This window comes from Anas acuta, chromosome 5, assembly GCF_963932015.1.
Source record: "Anas acuta chromosome 5, bAnaAcu1.1, whole genome shotgun sequence".
NCBI classification, from domain to species: domain Eukaryota; kingdom Metazoa; phylum Chordata; class Aves; order Anseriformes; family Anatidae; genus Anas; species Anas acuta.
Genome location: NC_088983.1, coordinates 37,855,329 through 37,873,680, shown reverse-complemented (window position 1 = coordinate 37,873,680; position 18,352 = coordinate 37,855,329). Strand labels below are relative to the sequence as shown.

At 38.5% G+C, this 18,352-nt stretch overlaps 1 protein-coding gene across 4 annotated transcripts in view; it reads left to right on the top strand.

The window, feature by feature from the left end:
• ZFYVE26 (zinc finger FYVE-type containing 26) overlaps positions 1 to 18,352 on the top strand; it is a 44,649-nt gene that overhangs the window by 19,867 nt on the left and 6,430 nt on the right. The window contains exons 21-36 of one of the 4 annotated variants that reach the window (XM_068684189.1): positions 90 to 829; positions 1,454 to 1,650; positions 2,575 to 2,679; positions 3,241 to 3,363; positions 4,199 to 4,375; positions 5,315 to 5,561; positions 6,622 to 6,720; positions 8,558 to 8,715; positions 9,327 to 9,493; positions 10,422 to 10,450; positions 13,587 to 13,708; positions 13,800 to 14,020; positions 14,689 to 14,836; positions 15,930 to 16,139; positions 16,859 to 17,074; positions 17,967 to 18,164. In XM_068684189.1, the coding sequence (XP_068540290.1) occupies positions 90 to 829; positions 1,454 to 1,650; positions 2,575 to 2,679; positions 3,241 to 3,363; positions 4,199 to 4,375; positions 5,315 to 5,561; positions 6,622 to 6,720; positions 8,558 to 8,715; positions 9,327 to 9,493; positions 10,422 to 10,450; positions 13,587 to 13,708; positions 13,800 to 14,020; positions 14,689 to 14,836; positions 15,930 to 16,139; positions 16,859 to 17,074; positions 17,967 to 18,164 (3,157 nt within the window). Of the gene's footprint in view, positions 1 to 89; positions 830 to 1,453; positions 1,651 to 2,574; positions 2,680 to 3,240; positions 3,364 to 4,198; positions 4,376 to 5,314; positions 5,562 to 6,621; positions 6,727 to 8,557; positions 8,716 to 9,326; positions 9,494 to 10,421; positions 10,451 to 13,586; positions 13,709 to 13,799; positions 14,021 to 14,688; positions 14,837 to 15,929; positions 16,140 to 16,855; positions 17,075 to 17,966; positions 18,165 to 18,352 lie in introns of all 4 variants that reach the window. The other 3 variants (XM_068684188.1, XM_068684187.1, XM_068684186.1) reach the window with 3 other exon arrangements.

The following is an 18,352-nucleotide window of genomic DNA, read 5'->3' as shown; positions in this document are numbered from 1 at the left end:
CAAAGCATTTGGAATGTTCCTGAAAATCTGGAATTGTGAAGTACTGTTTATTTGTGTTGGGTAAGCTGGTTCTGTTTTCAATCCTGCAGGCTTGCTTCACTCTTGGCTAAAGAAGAGTTGAACTTGAATGTGCAGCAAATTATTGTTAACTGTTGCTGTGAACCACTGTCCTTGTGCAGCACAAGGCAAACCAGCCAGGCAAAGTCACTTCTGACAAACATCAGCAACCTAGTACATCAGTATGCCTGCCACTGCCTCCCAGATGTTGAAATACCTACCCTCAGTCCTGCAATGGCCTCTGAGGACATCTGCACTCAGGCCCCATCCTCTGCGACTGACTTGAGCCAGAACACACTCACTGCCTCCTCCCTGGACTTCCTAAAATCTCAGTCAAAATTAACAGCCACAGTGGCATGTCTAAGTGCATCTAATATACAGAAAACTACCAAATCGAGTTTATCTTGGATGGAATTTCGGGGCAGACGGGAGGTGCCCTTAGGTTTGGAACAGATTTCCAGGGAGTGTGAGGCATTGTTGAAGGAGTTCCCCATACTGGAAAAATTCCTGCTTGCTATGTTTGAGCCACTTCAGAATCAGCAAGAGGAAGGCATCAGCTTGGCTAGTGCCTTCTCTGGCAAGACATACGTATCTTTGGTTCTCCTAGGACTGCATTCCACCACAGCTGTTAAGGTATTAATGGAAGTCTTTGAACAAGCACTTGCTGCAAAGGATTGGGTCAGAGCTCTGAAGGTCTTGGATTTGTACAGTCAGGATGTGGAGGAGGTGGACAACATTAAGGATGTTGTGCTGAGCTGTGCAACCGCTGAAGGTAAGATAAATGAAGTCAGGTGTTCCTTTGCATTCCTCTGCCTTCTGCCCTTTTTGTATTATATGAAGAATACAGCCTGAAACAGCAGGTAGAAACTAAGGTAGCAGTCCTTGAGCAAATCCAAAGACTGAAACAGATCTCTTCCCTACTATCATCCTAAATTTGCTTTCTCTGATGGTGTAGTTCCTGTTTTGCAAATTTGCAAATCCTGATAGTAAACTTACACAAAACCTATTTATTACAAGAGAACTGGAATGTATCTTGAGTGTTACTTGTATGTGAAGAGCTAGATATGTCAGAAGACACAGTATTGTTAATGGAACATCTCTTACAGCAGTGTTGTTGTCATACATGGATGATGTATCCTATGAAAAGAGAGGCCTTTTAGGAGTTTAAAGATAGCAAGTGTCCCATACTGACTTTGGTTGCTTCCTGAGAACCTGATACTTGGCATGAGTCTAGTATAGGCTTTTCAGCTATGTATTGTTTGTTTTGGTGGTACCATCCAGTGCAGATGAGGGTGTATTGTGGTCTTGTTTTTTTTGTTTGTTTTGTTTTGTTTTTTTTAAATCTTTCTAAAATACAGAAAACTCAGTTTTATCTGGTGGTTTGTTTTCTCTGCAGGTAAGGATGGTTGGCAGTACTTGTTCCCAGTAAAAAATGCAACATTGAGAAGTATGCTGGCCCTGCGCTGCCTGGACAAATGGCCACTTGATGCCTGTTTGGAAATACTAGCATATTGCATTTCTGATTTGGGCATAACTGATGAACTAAAAGCCAACTTGCAGAGCAGGAAGAAAGAACTTCAGGTTTATCAAAAGGTACAAAGCCGTTACTTAAGTAACCAGTAAGTTGAAACAAGCAGGAGGGAGAAAACAGGCTTGCACTTAAAAAAAAAAAAAAAAAAAAAAAAAAAAAAAAAAAAAAAGTTTTGGCCCTTGGTTCTTTTTGATCATAGTATCTCTTCAAGTCTTTCATTCCAAAAACATATCATGTGTTTTCAGTACTGTAGTATCCAATTAACATACTCTTCCACCCTTTATAACTTTCCCATTCTCCTATGAGAGTTCAAGTCTGCAAATAAGTTTAGACATAAACTTTTGTGCATCCCACTTTTTTACAAAGAACTTGTTTTTCCATTCTGTTTCAATGCTAGGACTTTTGGAAGTTTTCCATTGCAATTCATGATTTTGTCTGCCTGAGAGGCGTAGATGTATCTAGGCATAGTGTAGAGGATGACTGGTCCAATAAGCAAACTTGTATTGCAGGCAGTTCTTCTAACTGCAGGGGAGTTTAGATACCCAAGTTAAGTCAGACTAGCTGGCCTGCAATTCAGCACAGACTGAAAAGGCAGATGGAATGTAAAGGAGGAATAAATCCCTGCTGAACTCTGTATGGTGGTGATTCTCCTAACTGATGATTCTCACTTGATAGCACGAGCAACATCTGCAGTATACACTTATTCTTTCATCCATAATTAACTGTCGTGTAGTCTTCTACAAACCTTCCCTTACAAACCTGCTTTGCAGAGCCATTTGTAGGTTAACACCTTAGAAAGATAACATAGTCTTTTTGGAGTGGAAGTGTGTTACATTACTCTGGTAGAGGGCTAAAGATAAACGTGGATCTCCTTTTAGACTTCTTTGTGCAAAGTGTCTCTTGATGTGAGCAGCTCAGCTGTTTTCCTAGACTTGATTTTTGTAGATAAAACTTGTGTGTGCTACAGTAATATTAAACTTTTTCAGATTTTGAATTTGCAAAACGAACCTCTGTGGAATGACTGGCAAGATCTGAAAACAGCCTGCACTGATGATCCTCAGACCATCATGAATATCATTCTGAAGGCAAAGGTTAGGCATTGTCATGTGGACACATTAAACTTTGAGTGGATAAATTTGTTGAACTAGCTTTTTAAAACAGCAGTCAACAGATATTAATACTGTGAGAGGAAAGATTCTTTAACTCAATTCTGTGCTACAGAAACAAATACAAGTATGTGCTTAATGTCAAGACTTACATGTAATTAATAATCCTGTAACTCTTATTCGGAGGTACAACCTACTCTTTTCTCTTAAGACTTTGAAGACTTTAATGGTATGACTTTTGGTGTAATACAGGCTTGATTATTATATAAGCACTAATGCTGTAAATCTGTTTGGCTTGAAGAGTGTCTCTAGAAAGTCAGTGTGCTTACTGTGAGGTGAGAAACTATTCTCAGTACAGGTTGCGACTGGCAAACTGGGTGTCATCTCTTTCCTCTTGTCATTTTCATTTTTCATGTTTGCATGAGGGGAGAAGAATCTAAGCTACAGAATTTCTTGAAACTGATCAGAACTTTGGGAGAAACTTGGGGAGAAGGTTGTTTTTTGGTTTTGTTTCATTAGTGTTTTTTGTTTTCTCTTATTCTTTAGGACTATGAGTTGTGTGAGGAATGGGGGCACTTGTATCCTGTCCCAAGAGAAGACTTGATCAACCTTCACCGTGAGCACCTTCTCCACTTACTGGAGACAGGTGACATGGAAAAAGCATTGCAGGTAACAGCAAGACATTTTCAGCCTTACATCTCAAGGTTGAATAAGTTGAGAATAAGGTATCCAAACTGTTGTCACTGTCATTTACTCACATCACATGGGTATTTCTGAGAGATTTCAGTATCATCAGAAACGTTTTTTGTCTGTATATCACGTTTTGGAAAATTGTTTGGTAGTTGGCTTTTTTGCTTCTTCCTTTAAGGAATGCTATTTGTTTGGATATGCTTTCAGGACCCTGGCTCTCACCTGGTCCACTTAAATGAAAATACAGCTTTGCAATCCAGTTTTTGGACCAAGAACTTTAAATGTCTTTACAACTGTTTTAGTTAAAGGGAAATACAAGCCAGCTTTTATTTGAAAAATAATAATGAAGCACTTTTGCGCTGTTTAAGCAGAAGAATCAGAAGTGAAAGTAGCAAGATGAATTAGTTAGTTGTACTTTGGTGCCCAAATTACGCAAGTGTGAATTCTTCTTTTTTTAATAATTACAGAGCTGTTTCTAATAACAGAGTAAAATAAGATGCAGGCTCTTTCAGACTACATACTTTAAAAAAATCAGAGAAAAAAATAAGCAAGGAACGAGATACAAGATGCAGAATTGAAAGGTCTCTGCCTTGCTTCTAGAATACTTTAAAAGTTATTTTGAATATGAAATGGAGCAAATAGGCAATAAGTAGGCAAATGGATGATCTAAATCACCATTACATACCTAAGACACTTGTGGAGGTTAATTTGCTTGTTGGACCATTGTAGGACAGCAATCTGTTATTCACTGACTGATATGAGGAATCCTCTCCAGGAATGCAGTAGGGATTTATTGTATCTTGTATGTTTCTAGCTTTTGCAAAGAATAGAAGACCCTGGTATTTGCCTTGCAATCAGTGAGCAGTCCCTTGACCAGCATCCCAGCTTGGCAGCATCTCACTTCTTAGCTGATTACCTCACGAATCACTTCTACAAGAATCTGACAACAGCACGCCGTAATGAAATCCAAGCACTCTATATGGGATCAAAAGTGAGTAAAACTCCTTCATTGTAGGATTAACAGCAATATAGAAGCACTATAGAAGTACCTGCCTGTAGGTTTTTATCAAGCATTCTCAACCTATCAGACTCAAGATTCTTAGTCTCAAGATCCAAAATAAGGTTAATAATGGTTTAAAACTTCTTTTCTTTCTCCATCTTGGCATTTCCTGGATCCTGAGGTGAATGTAGCTCCCAGTGTAAACAGAGCATTCTTATTTCACTCTTAGCTGTGAGGAGTGGGGGACCATGCAGACTAAATGAGAGAATAAATTGGGGTGTCTATCAATACAGTTGCTATCTCTGTCCTGGTGAAAAGGCCATTGCCCTTACAGAAGTCATGTAGGTTCTGGGCTTACCCTGGAAACAGACGTATTAACCCATAGATTACTTTAGGCAAATGTTTTGTAGGTGAACAACATGGAGGGCTTCCTGTAATTAATGGTTTGCTGCAGGACTACAAATGACAGTTTGCTCCAGTGCTTAGCACAACATTAAGCTGTTTCTTTATTTGTCCGTTTTGAAGGCACAATTTGTAGAACCCATATTAGCTCGTGTTTCCTGAAATGATGTAAAGATAAGGATTGGGATAATGTTTTTTTTTGTAGTCTTATTTTAACAAGAGAATGTGCTCTACCCTGCTGTAACATATCTGTCACATGGTCACAAAATGGTTTCTAATTTTCAAATGTCTCTGAAATAAGGCAGTGTTTAGAATGTGAAAGCAGAAGCTAAGTAACTTCTGCAAATTCGTACATTAATTCTGTCACAGAGCTATGAATAGGCCTGAGAAGTCCCAACTCCGTTTTTTTTAGCCTCTGAATGTCATTCCATTCCCTGTGTAAGCTGCTCAGACAGTTTATTGTCTTTAATCTCACAGCAACACAGATTTGGAGGCACATAATTTTAACTGCTTCTTGTTGTTTCACAGGTGTTGCTGACTCTACCTGAGCTCTCCCGTGTTAACTACTTCCACCTCTCCTCCAGGCCACTGCTTATGCTGGAACAGCTGCTCATGAATATGAAAGTGGACTGGGTAGCTGTGGCTGTGCAGACACTGCTCCAGCTCTTAGGTGGACAGGAAGTTGGCTTCACTGTAGAAGACATTGACAATTTGCTCTCAAAGTATGCAGAAAAAGCCCTCGACTTCCCCTATGCATTAAAAGAAAAGCGATCAGGTGACTGTCCATGAGAATTTTCTGTTTGGGAAAGAAGGGCAAATTTTCCCCCAGAATTGTTTTACCAAATAGGCCATAACATTTTTAGATGTATGCCTCAGTTTCCCTCTAGCCCAGAATATGTTCTTAAAGTCCTTGCCTTTCTTGTAAGCATATGTACTCAAAGACCAACAGCTCCAAAACTTTCTCACTTTTCTCTGTTGCTCCTTTTCAGGGTCTTTTTTCTTATTCAATACTGTTTGATTTTATTTCACTTGTTTAATGTGAAGCCACTGACAACTTCAGCAGTTCTAAAACTTGCATTCAACCACATCTTCCCCCTAAACCAAATGAGACTTGGGGGGGGGGGAAATGTGCATACTCTTCCTTCCTCCTAGACTCCTGTTCCTTTTTTTATTGGTTCTATTTAACATTCTTGGCACAGCTCTCTTTTCTGTTTTGTCGATCAGTTCTCATCTGTGTTGTCAGCGGTTCTGCATTTGGCTCTGTGCTTGAGGGTTTTGTAACTGGAACAGCAGAGGGTGCTCCAGATCAAGTCCAGTGGTCTTGTTTCACTGCATTGGAAGTGTGCACGATGTGCTTGCCTGTCTGTATTTGTCTGCCTGTTCCTACATATGTTGTCCTAGCTCGCTTTATAGCGTTTTCAAAATGTTGATACCATTTCATAATTTAAAGATGCAGCTCTCAAGGCATCGTCCATCTCTTCCTGCCAAATGACCTATAACTTAGCAAGTATGTTCCTTCTGCTGCAATGTGAAACAATATTTGCAATGGGTACCTTGTATCAATTTATTATTCTCACACATGATACTTTTTCTCTGCTGGATTATTCTTGTGCCTGTCAGTAGTCCACTGCTCTAAGGATCCCTTTCTCTGCGTTTTATATAGTCTCACGTGAATCATTGTGGGCTAATTTTCTTAAAAGATAATAATTTGTAATTACACAGCTAATCCTGTTTGTACTAACATTGTTATGTACTCCTGTGAATGTATTCCTGTGACGTTTGTTAAAACAAGCAGACGTATGAACAATATTCTCTGATTTTTTACTCTGTCCTAGATTCTGTGATACGTATCCAAGAAAATCTCAGTCAAATACTGGAGTGTGAAGCAACGTCTAAATCAGGATCATCAGAACTGTCTTCTGCCAGTTTTACTGGTAAGGGTAAGATCTCTATGCTATTTTCTTTCAATTTGTTCTTTTTATCCCTTATCTATGTTTGAAGTGTGTACTACCACTAAGTAGTAACTTAGGTCATGTTCAATGCAGGTCTGTAGGTCTCTGTATTGGTGATTTGGGCCCAGTTAAAATAAGACATGAAGGAGAAGAGGAAGGGCATAGTTTTATTTTGTTTTTTTGGTAAATATCTACAAAATATCTGAAGAGTCAGCACACAAATCCATTTCAGGCACTGCAGGGGGGAAAAACGAGTCTGAACAGAACACAGAACTGGATTACATCTGCAGGAAGAAAAAGGTTTATCTCTTTGTCACAGCTAGGTTGTAAGTGGATTAATGGTGCTGCAGGTTAATCTTCCTATGTCTTGATTTCTGTGCTATCTTTGGATGTATAGGCAGAGCTTTTCTTGAAGCCCACTCACTGTAGTGGTACTTCCTCTTTTTTTTCTCATTATCTCTTTTTTTCCTCAATTTTAACTTTGGTTTTCCAGTAGAAATCTCATCCTTTTGTCTATTTTCTTCTTTCTTTCAGTCCTTGAATTAATTTTTTTCTAGGATCCCTTTTGTGACCTGAGGGGTAACACGCGTTGTTATTGTCTGAGAGGGCTCCACTCACAGTCTTCAAACGCAAATAAATAGAAACAAAATAATTTAATCCAAAACAAGAATACTAGTGGTTTAAAAACAACCACAAATTCATTTGTAGGGTCCATTCTGCATCTAATGCAAGAGATGCATGCTTCAGAAGATACATATTGTGAGAGATGCATAGTGTGTGCTCTCAGTGAAATGACTAGCCAAGGGTATCCGCAGACCTCCAAGGCTGGTGGTTCTCAGTGAGTGATGGGCCTGCGCTATCTTGATCTCCGGTTCAGGGCTCTGAACTGTTATCTGGTTATCTATACTGAGCTGGTGATTCTGCTTGCACTGCATATGTGAGGTGACAGCGTGTCTTGGATTTGGCTGTGTAGCTCTTCAGTTTCTCTCCTAGTGGTCAGCTTAATATCTATATGTTGTTACAAAACCTGAGTGAATTGTTCTCTAATGTTCCTTTGCAATCCAGCATCCATTTGAATGAGTTAGCTTTACTGGAATGGAGTTTTTTTCTTTATTTTAGTGTCCATGTACATAGAAGGTGGCTTGTAGGGCTGTTGAACTTTTTAGTTAGCCTTAAGTGTAACTGGCTCACATCATATAAACCAAGAGTCTATCTACTGCTATAAATTTGATTCAATTAATATTTCTTTGGCAAGGTCAAAGAAGCTAAAAGCCAAAAACTTAAAAACTGTTGCCTCTTTGAACTGATTTTTACCAACAGTAGGTTTTAAAGCAGACTAGACAAGGAGGCATATGCTGTTGCTAGCAATACTGTATCTCTCCTGAGATAATAAAGAAAATTCTTAGTCTTCAGGAATGCCAACACTGGGCATCCTTAAGGTTCTGTTTTATGCTATACCACTTATTTGGTATTCATATTCTTGTGTGTTTTCTTTCCCTCCTTCAAGTCTCTGCTTATGGTACAAGTATAGATGTTGAAGTTACCTTATACTTCTCTAATTGTTGTGGTAAAGATCTACTAATAATTATGTACTCTTGCTCATTAGTGTTGAAGTATTAGAAGCTTACAATCTTAGAGTTTTAGCTTATAGCATTTATACTCCTTACACAATGTTACTCTGCTATGCCTAGGTGAAAGATAATGGTCTTGATAATAGTCTTGTGAGTCTCAGTAAGTCTGTAGTGTTTTTTGGTATTCAAGACTCCATTAAACAGCTTAAATCCCTTTCCATGTTTGTCTTGTCCTGGCTTTTTTTAAGGTGTAACAGTATCTGCAAGTCCCAGAGAAAGAAGCTTGCAGCAAAATTTGTTTCCTCAGGAATTTGTGCCACCTGAAAAGCCTCCTCCAAAGCAAGAATGGATACCCGATGACACTGAAACAATATGTATGGTTTGCAAATCTGAACGCTTCACCATGGTAAGGAGCAAAAATTAGAACTGTGACCTTAATGTCAACAGTTGCCTGTAATATGTTTCTTAAAAACCCTTAGCTACTTTAGCAAGTTTGCCTACATCACTGTAGGCTTGAAAGAATTGCTAGTCCATGGATTTTTAACCATTGATTTCTATTTAGTGTAGCTGAGGAGACAGGCACCAGTTACCTGCTTTCACTGCGAAGTGAAAGATTAATTTTGATTTTTGCAGTTGTGCTGGCAGTCTTGTCTTATTGCTTAGAAGCAGTACTATTTCCTCAAAATGCCTGTTGCTTGTGAATTTGGAAGTGACTAAGGTAGTGTCAGAAAGAGTCAACAGCTTCTGAGTTTTCCAAGAGGCAGTCTAAATATTGTGGTGACCAAAATAGGAACAACTTGAGTAGTGGAGAAAGTTGAAGACTGCAGCAAGTATATTAAACGTGGGTGTCCATAGAAGGGAATTCTGGTAGTGAGAATCAATCATTTTATAGTTCTAAAAAGCTTCCTCATGTGTGCTGTGTCTTCTCATCAAGTGAAGTTTACTCATGAGTGGAGGCAGGTACAGGCGTGGACTTGGGTAAGTTCCTTCAGTTGCTTATTCATGACTTGTGCTCAGTTTAACAGGCGTCATCACTGCAGGCGTTGTGGCAGGCTGGTGTGCAGTTCCTGCTCTACCAAGAAAATGGCAGTAGAAGCTTGTAGAGAAAATCCAGCTCGAGTATGCGATCAGTGCTATAACTACTACAACAGAGATCTGCCTGGCTTGGTACATGACACAAGCACGTAAGTCCATTCTAGTTATCCTCAATTCCAAATTGACCAGATCTGTTGAACACAGTTGTTTTAATGCTACTCCCTAGACCCTTGAGTGAGACTTCTTGAACCTTAGGTATTCAAAAGCAAGTTCTTGATGATTAGATAGCCTTTTCATTAAGGGCACAATTTCAAAGCCTGTCTGTGATGACAGATTTTCATGATCTGGTTGCTTTCAGCTGAGAATTGGATGGGGATTCATTGTGCGTTGGTTAGGCCAACTGGTGAAAAGTGCAGCTGAAAAGAGTGAGCTTTACTGTTTGTGATCCCATAAAGCCTGCTGATAGCAGTATCAGCTGCAGCAGTATCAGGAGGCTTGAATAGCAATCTGAAAACAAACCTGAAAAAATAAGCAGTCACCTGTAGATAGATTAGCTTGATTCGGAATGGTTGCTTATGCTACCAGATTAGGTCAGCAAAGCTTAACTGTGAACTTGAATGCTACTAGCCGTGTTTTAATTGCTTAAGTGTTTGTCTTTTTGTTTATACTCACCCTATTTGTATTAAAATAAATAAATAAATAAATCTTTCAGGTCAGAGACTTGGGTCCCAAAAAAGTTACATGAGCTCTGACATGTTCTGTTACCGGGCAGTTCTTACTCTCAGCGTGTTTCATTATATGTGCGACAGCAAGTTATGTTACTATAGAAAGGTATGAGAATTAATCACTTAGTGTAGTTGAAATACAATACGTAGAGTCAGAATCTTGCACTTCCAGACAGCAGAGGGTGGGGATAAGGCAATGGGTTGGGAAGGGCATGGAGAGAGACATGTTACATTTTTACAGTGCCTTTTTCTGAAAAGGCTAGCCATATTGATCCCTTTTCTTTAAAGTATGTTTTCCTCAGTGTGGAACGGCATGGACTAGGCGTAATGGCTCTTTCTCTCTTCATTCTAGCACAAAAGAAGATCAGGACCAAGTGGAAGGTAAGGAGTGGAATAGTCTTAAAATGTGTTGTTGTTGTTTTTTAAAGTGCATGATTACCAACTCAGTTAGAGGTGGCAAGCTGCCATGCCTAGCTGTAGCTAAAGGTTGATCAAAACTTCAGTTAAAAAAATATCAGTGGTGTTTTTGCATGAGCAGACTGAAATAAAGTATTCCAAACTTCTGTGAATGGGAAATTTGTGATTTAGGAGAAATGCCTGAGTCAGTACTGAACAAGCAGTTTGGGGATTAATGTACTGGGAAAAAACAGTTGGAGATGGTACTTTGGAGAAGGTACTTTGCATGCTAGAAATAGTCACTGAGAGGCTGTGGTAAAAGTAGGAATTACTAGTCCATTATAGAGCTGTACCGAGTGATGCTATTTTTACAGAGTGTTCTAGCACAGTCTGTAAGAAGTGGTACCTCTGAATACCACTGCAGTGTACTCTGATGTTTGATACCCCATTTTAGATTTAGCTAGGAGTAGCAAAGGGTGAGGCTTTGCCCATGGGTCTGGTTGTAACCTGAGTTCCATTTCCTTTGCTGGCTGTATGAATATCAACTACTAATTTCTCTTTAGTGCTTCTGTTTCCCCATCTCTCATCATAAGACTTGAGGAGCAATAACAAAACTTAATTTGACTTTTTATTTTACCCTGACATTTTTCCTCAGATGGCATTTGTTGTTTGTTTCTTAAGTTGAGTGTTGGAAGTGATTCTGCAAAATTTTCTGATACTGAAAATAATACTGAAAACACTGAATAATACTGACATATTATTCTGCTGGACCAAAATAGAGCTATTACAAGTGCTTATAGCAGTAAGATAAAGCATGGAGAAAATTTTGTATTTGTGCTACAAAACAAATGAGAATTAGTATTTTTCCCTACTTATCCCCTTGAAGTTTGGACCATTTCAACATTTTTGCTGTTGACAAAAGTAGTTTTACTCTTACGTTTGCTGCAAAACTGATTCAGCTGTAAATTGGTTTGAGCTGCTGCTTCTGATTAGATCCTTCTCTTCAGTTGTGTTCTGTCTTTGTCTTGAGCTATAAGAGTTACCCTGGTGTGTAAGAATTGTGACAGTGGGCTTGCAGGATTTTGTAATACACAAGGACATGGAGATTGTTGTTTCTCAAATTTCAAATTATTACAGTATTACAATTAATAATTATTAATAATTACAGTACTACTTATTCAGTATTACAAATTACTGAGAATTACTACTTTTAAAGCAAGTATAGCAAATGTATATCTATTACAGTTACTACAAAATCACTACTAATAAAGTATAACAAGTTAGATAGCAAAGCTAATAGTCTCATCATAAGTAACTTGTGTGTTTAGATTAGTTATACATACATAACTACATTGAAATACATATATATACACATCGCCATTATACATAAATATTTCCAAGTGTACCTGGTATGGCACTCACCAAGCTACTTCCAGGAGGGAGGCCAATCAGTGATGGACCATGTCTTGCTTCAGAGATGATCTCTGTCATGTAGTCAGCCACGTGTCCCTGGCAAGGGTCAGATCTGTCCAGATCCCATGCAGGGAAGTTCACCAAGGGCAAGTTCTCAGAGAGAAGCTCTGTTGAGGGTAGAAAGCAAGTAATTTTTATATCACTAGAGACATAAGGGGATATCACTGCCTGGATCACCCCGTAGATGTTGCTAATTTCTCTTTTTCACCTGGCATAGCTAATAGATTGTTTTCAATGTTCTCAGAACAATTTTTACTTTCCCAGATGGTTTACCTGTTTTTCTAGCTACAGCAGCCAACAGCTGTTGCTGTTTCCTACTTTCTCAGTCTGCTTTCTACCTTTCCAGATAAGTTTGTTGTTGCAGTTTTTTCTTTTTGCATTTATTGAGGGTATCTCAGAATGTCTGTGGTTCTTAGCTACTCAGCTGCACTTCAAGTATGCCAGCTTTACTTCTCAAGGATGCTCTGGGTTCCTAGGCTAGCAGTTCCCAGACTGGCAGGCATTTTCTTCTGTCAGTATTTTTCCCATTATACGAAGGTTGCCTTTATGGCTGCTCCCATTGCTTTCTTGCTTTGGTTCCAGCATTCCTACCCATTGCTGGACCCATATCATTCAGTCAGGATGAGTGAATCAGAACATGTGTAGAGGGAAAGTGTTTTATCAGGCTGCTTTTCAAGCTTTTGTATTGGAACTGTGAATACGTCTTACCAAATCTTTTCAGACCTGGTTTGTTTTAATTATTCCACTTTCCATTTCAATTTACAAATAGCTTTTTTCTTTTTTTAGTTCACAATACAGTTTTAGAATTATTCACCACTCTAACAATTCATCTGTGAACTCTAGAACAGTGAGTTTTGTTTTTAGCTCAGTTTCAAAGTAGAACCAAGAATATAATGATATTTATTTAAAAAATCTTTATTTAAATATAATCTTTTGTTCAGTATCAGGTACAAGATGACAAATTATACTACTATACTACAGTATCTGGGTTACTAATTTCAAAACAAATTTTGTTAACCTGGTGTACAGAAAGTCTTTCTACAGCAATGTCTTCTGTTGAATCTTTTGATCAGAACTCTAATTTTCTGCTGTACGATTTCGTATGAAAACTTAACACACAAGTTAGCTCATCTTTTCAATGTCTTATCTTAAAGTTGCTGGACAGTATGTTCAAATAACTTGAATTCTCAAAAGAAGATACAGGCAGATAAGTAAACTTGTCTTTTCTCTTGCACCTGGTTCTTCAGTTTCCCTTGTTAGCTGTAACCTATAGGTCACTTACTGCTATTTTCCTCCTGATCAGAAGTGTTCAATACTCATCTGAGAGAAGGCAAAAGAGGAAAGATTGCTTTGTTTGATGTCCTGTAGGATAAAGATTGGTTAACTATTTGAAGACATGTTACTGGAGCCAGGTTTTGGTGAAAGGATGTTGGTGATAGAGTTTAGGTACTGTTTGGTAGCCTGCTGAGGAATGGAAATGTTTCTTTAATGTATGCACTAGACAAATGATACTTACAGGAATTGGTACAACAAGAGCATCACAGATGATTGTTTTAAGACTGTGGGACTATTCTGCATCATGCGGCTTTAGCCAGCTTTGTTGCTACTTGCACAATGATTCTACCTGTTCTTTCCTTCCTGACTGCAGAAACTCCTAATAATGAATATTCCACAGTGGTGCGAATACCCAAGGCAACTGAGCTTGAATGGATTTTTTCCCTGAATGAAGAGGAAAATGAAATTGTACGCAGTGAATTTTATTATGAACAGGTGAGATCTGGAGAAAGAGGGTCCAGTATAAGCAGTTCCCTGGAGAAATACCTCAATATTCACATTTGTCTGTCTTTCCTCAATTTGTTAGGCTCCCAGCTCTTCCTTGTGTATTGCCATCCTTAGTCTGCACAGCAACAGCATAGTGTGTGGCCACCAGCTGATAGAGCACTGCTGCAAACTGTCCCAAGGGCTCACTAATCCTGAGGTAGATGCTGGACTCCTTATGGACATCATGAAACAGTTACTCTTCAGTGCCAAAATGATGTTTGTAAAAGCTGGAAGGAGCCAGGATCTAGCTCTCTGTGACAGGTGATTTATCAGATACTCACTAGGATGTATTGTCAAGATCATTGTCTCCAGTAGGGAGTGGAGGGCGGAAGGGTTGCTTTGTGATTGTGCTGTGGACACCTTAAACAGGAAAAGAATTTCATAGTGTAAGTAAGAATAGTGTAATAGCTCAAGTGATAGAAATTCAACTAATACGACTATGTAATAATTACTGAGAAAATTCTTGGAGTAGGAGAAATAATTCACAATAATTGAAGTAAGTATTTTACTTCTACTGTTGTGGTGGTTTTTTGGTTGGTTGGTTTTTGTTTGCATTCAGTCTGTATTTCAGTATAGGATTTTAAATCTGTACTTCCTGAGAAACAGCATATTACTCTTTCTTCAGACTTTGTCCTACAGGGCTTTAAGTGGCAGGAGCAGTGTATAAATTTCAAACATACAATTTTGATTTTGTAACTTTAGTCGGTGTCTGCAGTCTGCATCTGCCAGTGCTCCATTGAATGTTGAGAAGAAAAGAGAGTAGCCTCAGTAAAATAGTAGAACAGATAGAGAAACCTGGTGTACTTGGTAATTTAGGACACACTGTTCTAAGAGTTGTCTTTGACATAAGGTTTTTTTTTAAGCTTCTTAGTGCGTATGATAATAATGGAAGTGTATGTATTTGTTTAACCTCCTTTGTTTTCTCCTAGCTATATCAGCAAAGTGGATGTATTGAATATTTTGGTTGCTGCTGCCTACCGTCCAGTACCATCTTTGGATCAGATTCTTCTCCCTGCAGCAGTAACAAGATTAAGAAATAGGCTTTTGGAAGCAGAGTACTATCAACTAGCTATAGAGGTAATGACAATAGAAGGATGTGAATATTAATATTTCTGTGGTGGCTTTTGTTTTTCTCTCTCTTGAGTTTAGATGGATGTGATATGTGAAATGAACAATATTTAAACTGTTATAAACTGGGAATAAGTTTTTAAACAATGAAAACAATTTTATCTGAATATTGGGGGAAAAAAGGGCTTCTGAGAGGGAAGACGTATTCTGCTGTGGAGCTGTCTGCTAAAGGGAAGGACAGGGGCCTTGTTTTCATGTACAATTAAAATGGGGATAGACTAACTGCCAGACAGTCATTATGGGGAAGAATGTTACATCCAGTAGAAGGGCTGAGGCATACTTTGTGGCAGGATTTTGTCTGAAGCTTGTATGTTTGGTTTTATTTGTCTGTAATATCACAGAAGATTTTAATAAGGCAACTTTAGCAACTATGTACTTGGAAAAGAGCAATGGTAGCAAATCTGTTTATTAGAGCTCATGTGGTTTATCTTCCATTCTGTTCCTGCTCCTGGTATTTCACAAGCCTCTGTTTATGGCATTGCAGTTTGTAGGAAGAGGATCATGATGCTGCAAAATATATTAGGATTTTTAAGGGTAACAAGTTGCAGAAATAAGTAAGGTATTTGATTAAAAAGGGTTAATGTTTAAAGGCAGGTGATAGACTAAAGAAAATCAGGAATAAATTTGATCAGCAGAGTTTTATGAAGTAAAAAAAAAAATCTTGGCAGTTCATGGGGCATTTGCTATTGTTTTGTTTTTTAAACCACAAACCCAATGAATTTTACTATGTAAAGATATTTGCCTTATGACATCTTCACATCAGGAACAGATTTTTTGTAAGGTTTAAAACTGCGGAATAGAAATTTCCCAGATATGTGACTGCTTAAACGTGTGCAATAAAAACATTGATTTGGAGATTGTGGGTGTTTCAGTAGCTGGCATTTTGTGCCAGTAACCTACAAATAATCAGCATGTCATTTTTTGTTTGTTTGAATGGGAAATGCAGTTCAGGAAGTGAAAGGTCACGGTCTCCAATAAGCTAGCTTTCCTATTTTCTGCACTGGGACTGTATTGCAATATTAACAAATTATTTTGAATTTAGGTTTCTACAAAATCTGGCTTGGATCCAAGTGGAGCATGGCATGCCTGGGGCATGGCTTGTCTTAAAGCTGGAAATTTAAGTTCAGCAAGAGAGAAGTTTAACCGGTGTTTAAAGCCACCTGTGGATCTAAACCAGCTGAACCACGGTTCAAGGCTTGTCCAGGATGTGATACAATACCTGGAGTCCACAGTGAAGCCCGTACTCATTGCGGTAAGGGTCTTCTATTCTGTCTGCTGTGAGAGGCTATGGCAAATCCAAGTATTGATGCTTTAATACACATCTTAAAGCAATGCAGGAGAAAATATCGGATATCAGGTTTTTCTTCTTCTGTCATGATTGCTTATTGCAAATTGAATATTGTTGAGAAGTTCAGTAGCTGCTTCCTCACAGTGAACTGGTGGCCGAGTGCCAGATCATAGTGTTGTTTTTTTTCTCTAGTAACTTAGAAGATATTCAAAGCTGAGGTTATAAATGTGAACGCAATTTTTCCCTTGGCAGAAAACACTACTACATAGTTTGGGGTTATTTCTGGAAGTTTTGATTAGGTACACCAAAAAAAGACTCTTAGTACTAAGTAAATACGAAATCATAATGGTGAAAGACCTCTTACTCCTAAGTATTCTAGGAGAATATAAAAGCCTGCTTGAATTAGCTTATTGAAGTAGCTGCTGGAGTGTTTTGTTTAATAAACAAGCCTCCCATCTGTCCCTGAAAACAGAGCTGTGCTAGTCATGAGAACATTCAATGTCCCTGATAGCAGAGTTTCAATTTAGTTTTTGTAAAAAGTCCTCCTAGAGACTAACCCCTCCAAAGTGATGACTATTTTAAAAACAAGAACGAAAAAGCTTCAAGGCTGGGTGACAAGGTCTATTTGAAAAAAAAATTCTCTTTTTAGCCATCACCTATCACTGATTCTGTTTTAACAGCAGGATGATGATTACTTTGCCACATTGAGGGAACTTGAAGCAACATTGAGAACAAGAAGTCTCTCTCTGGAAATGATGTGTGAGGGGAAGGTCCAACACAACAGCTACTATCAGGAGTGCTTGTTCTATTTACATAGTTATGGTACTAATCTGGCAATAATAAGCTTTTACATGAGACATGATTGTATGAGAGAAGCACTGCTTCACTTGTTAAATAAGGTGAGTAATCCAGTTTGCCGTCACTTAAAATTAAATTTGAAAAACAGCTTAAGAGAGCTTCAAGGCCAGTCAAGATGGTAATGAGCATCATAGAGCATTCCCTGTGTTTTTCTGCACAGTAGTTTTCCAGTGTCCTGAATGTTATCAAACACTGTCCGGTGAATGACAAGAATTCAGTGACGTGGAAAAATAACGTTGATCTTTATATCTTGTGTTTAATCTCTCTTCCTCATTGTGCTGAAACTGGCTTCTAGGGAAAAGGAAAAAGTTGTTTTATTTTTTGTAGAGCCACTTTATCAACACTGCTTTGTCTTTTCACTATAAAGCTGAAAATCTGCACAGAGAGAGAAGATTCTTGAATTCCAACACAGTGATGACTTTAGACAGTTCATCACAGTGGCCTTAAGTACATGATGTGTGAGGAGGGTGACAAGGAGTTTTTTCAGCTTGAAGAGAGCCGGCAAGGGAAGACCTATGTGCTGATTTCAATTACTGAGTGGGTGATTATGGACAGAATGAATTCAGGCTTATTTCACATGCACAGTAAAAGAGGCAATGGACGCAACTTGGAGCAAGGGTAGCTCCAGCTGAATATAAGGAAAATGTGTTTTATTTTGTTTTTGCACTGAGGTGAGGATCTAGGTCCCAGAGAGGCTGCTGAATCGCCCTACTTGGTAATACTCAGAATGTGACTGGGTAGGTCTAGAGAGGTCACTCTTTGAGTGAGGGTTTGAAACACATGACCTCCAGAGATCACTTCCAACTAAATTATCTATTTATTATCTATTTATCTTATCAATTCTGTGATCTCTGTCACTTGATACTATTATATAAGGAAAATCTACATGCCATGGCTGCTTTGTTTCAGGCTACTTTTCTGGTGTTTGTGTAGGAATCCCCATCAGAAGTGTTCATTGAAGGAATCTTCGTTCCAAGCTATGAAAGTGGAAAACTGCATATGTTGGAGAACTTGCTGGAAACTATTGATCCAGGATTGGAGAGCTGGGGTATCTACTTGATTGCAGCCTGCAAATACTTGCAGAGAAAGAACTACTACCACATTCTGTATGAGCTACAACAATTCATGAAGGTAAAATGAGAAATGTTGAATGCTGTCAGACTTTTGGTTATTTACTTTGCTGTAAATCTGCATGGTGGACAAGTATATTTTTGCTACTTTCCAATCCTGAAAAACAGATGGGAAGGCCTGGACTGACTGCAGCTGACCTGCTGTGTGTTTCTGTGATGGATCTGGCACATTGCAGTAGCTTAACTATT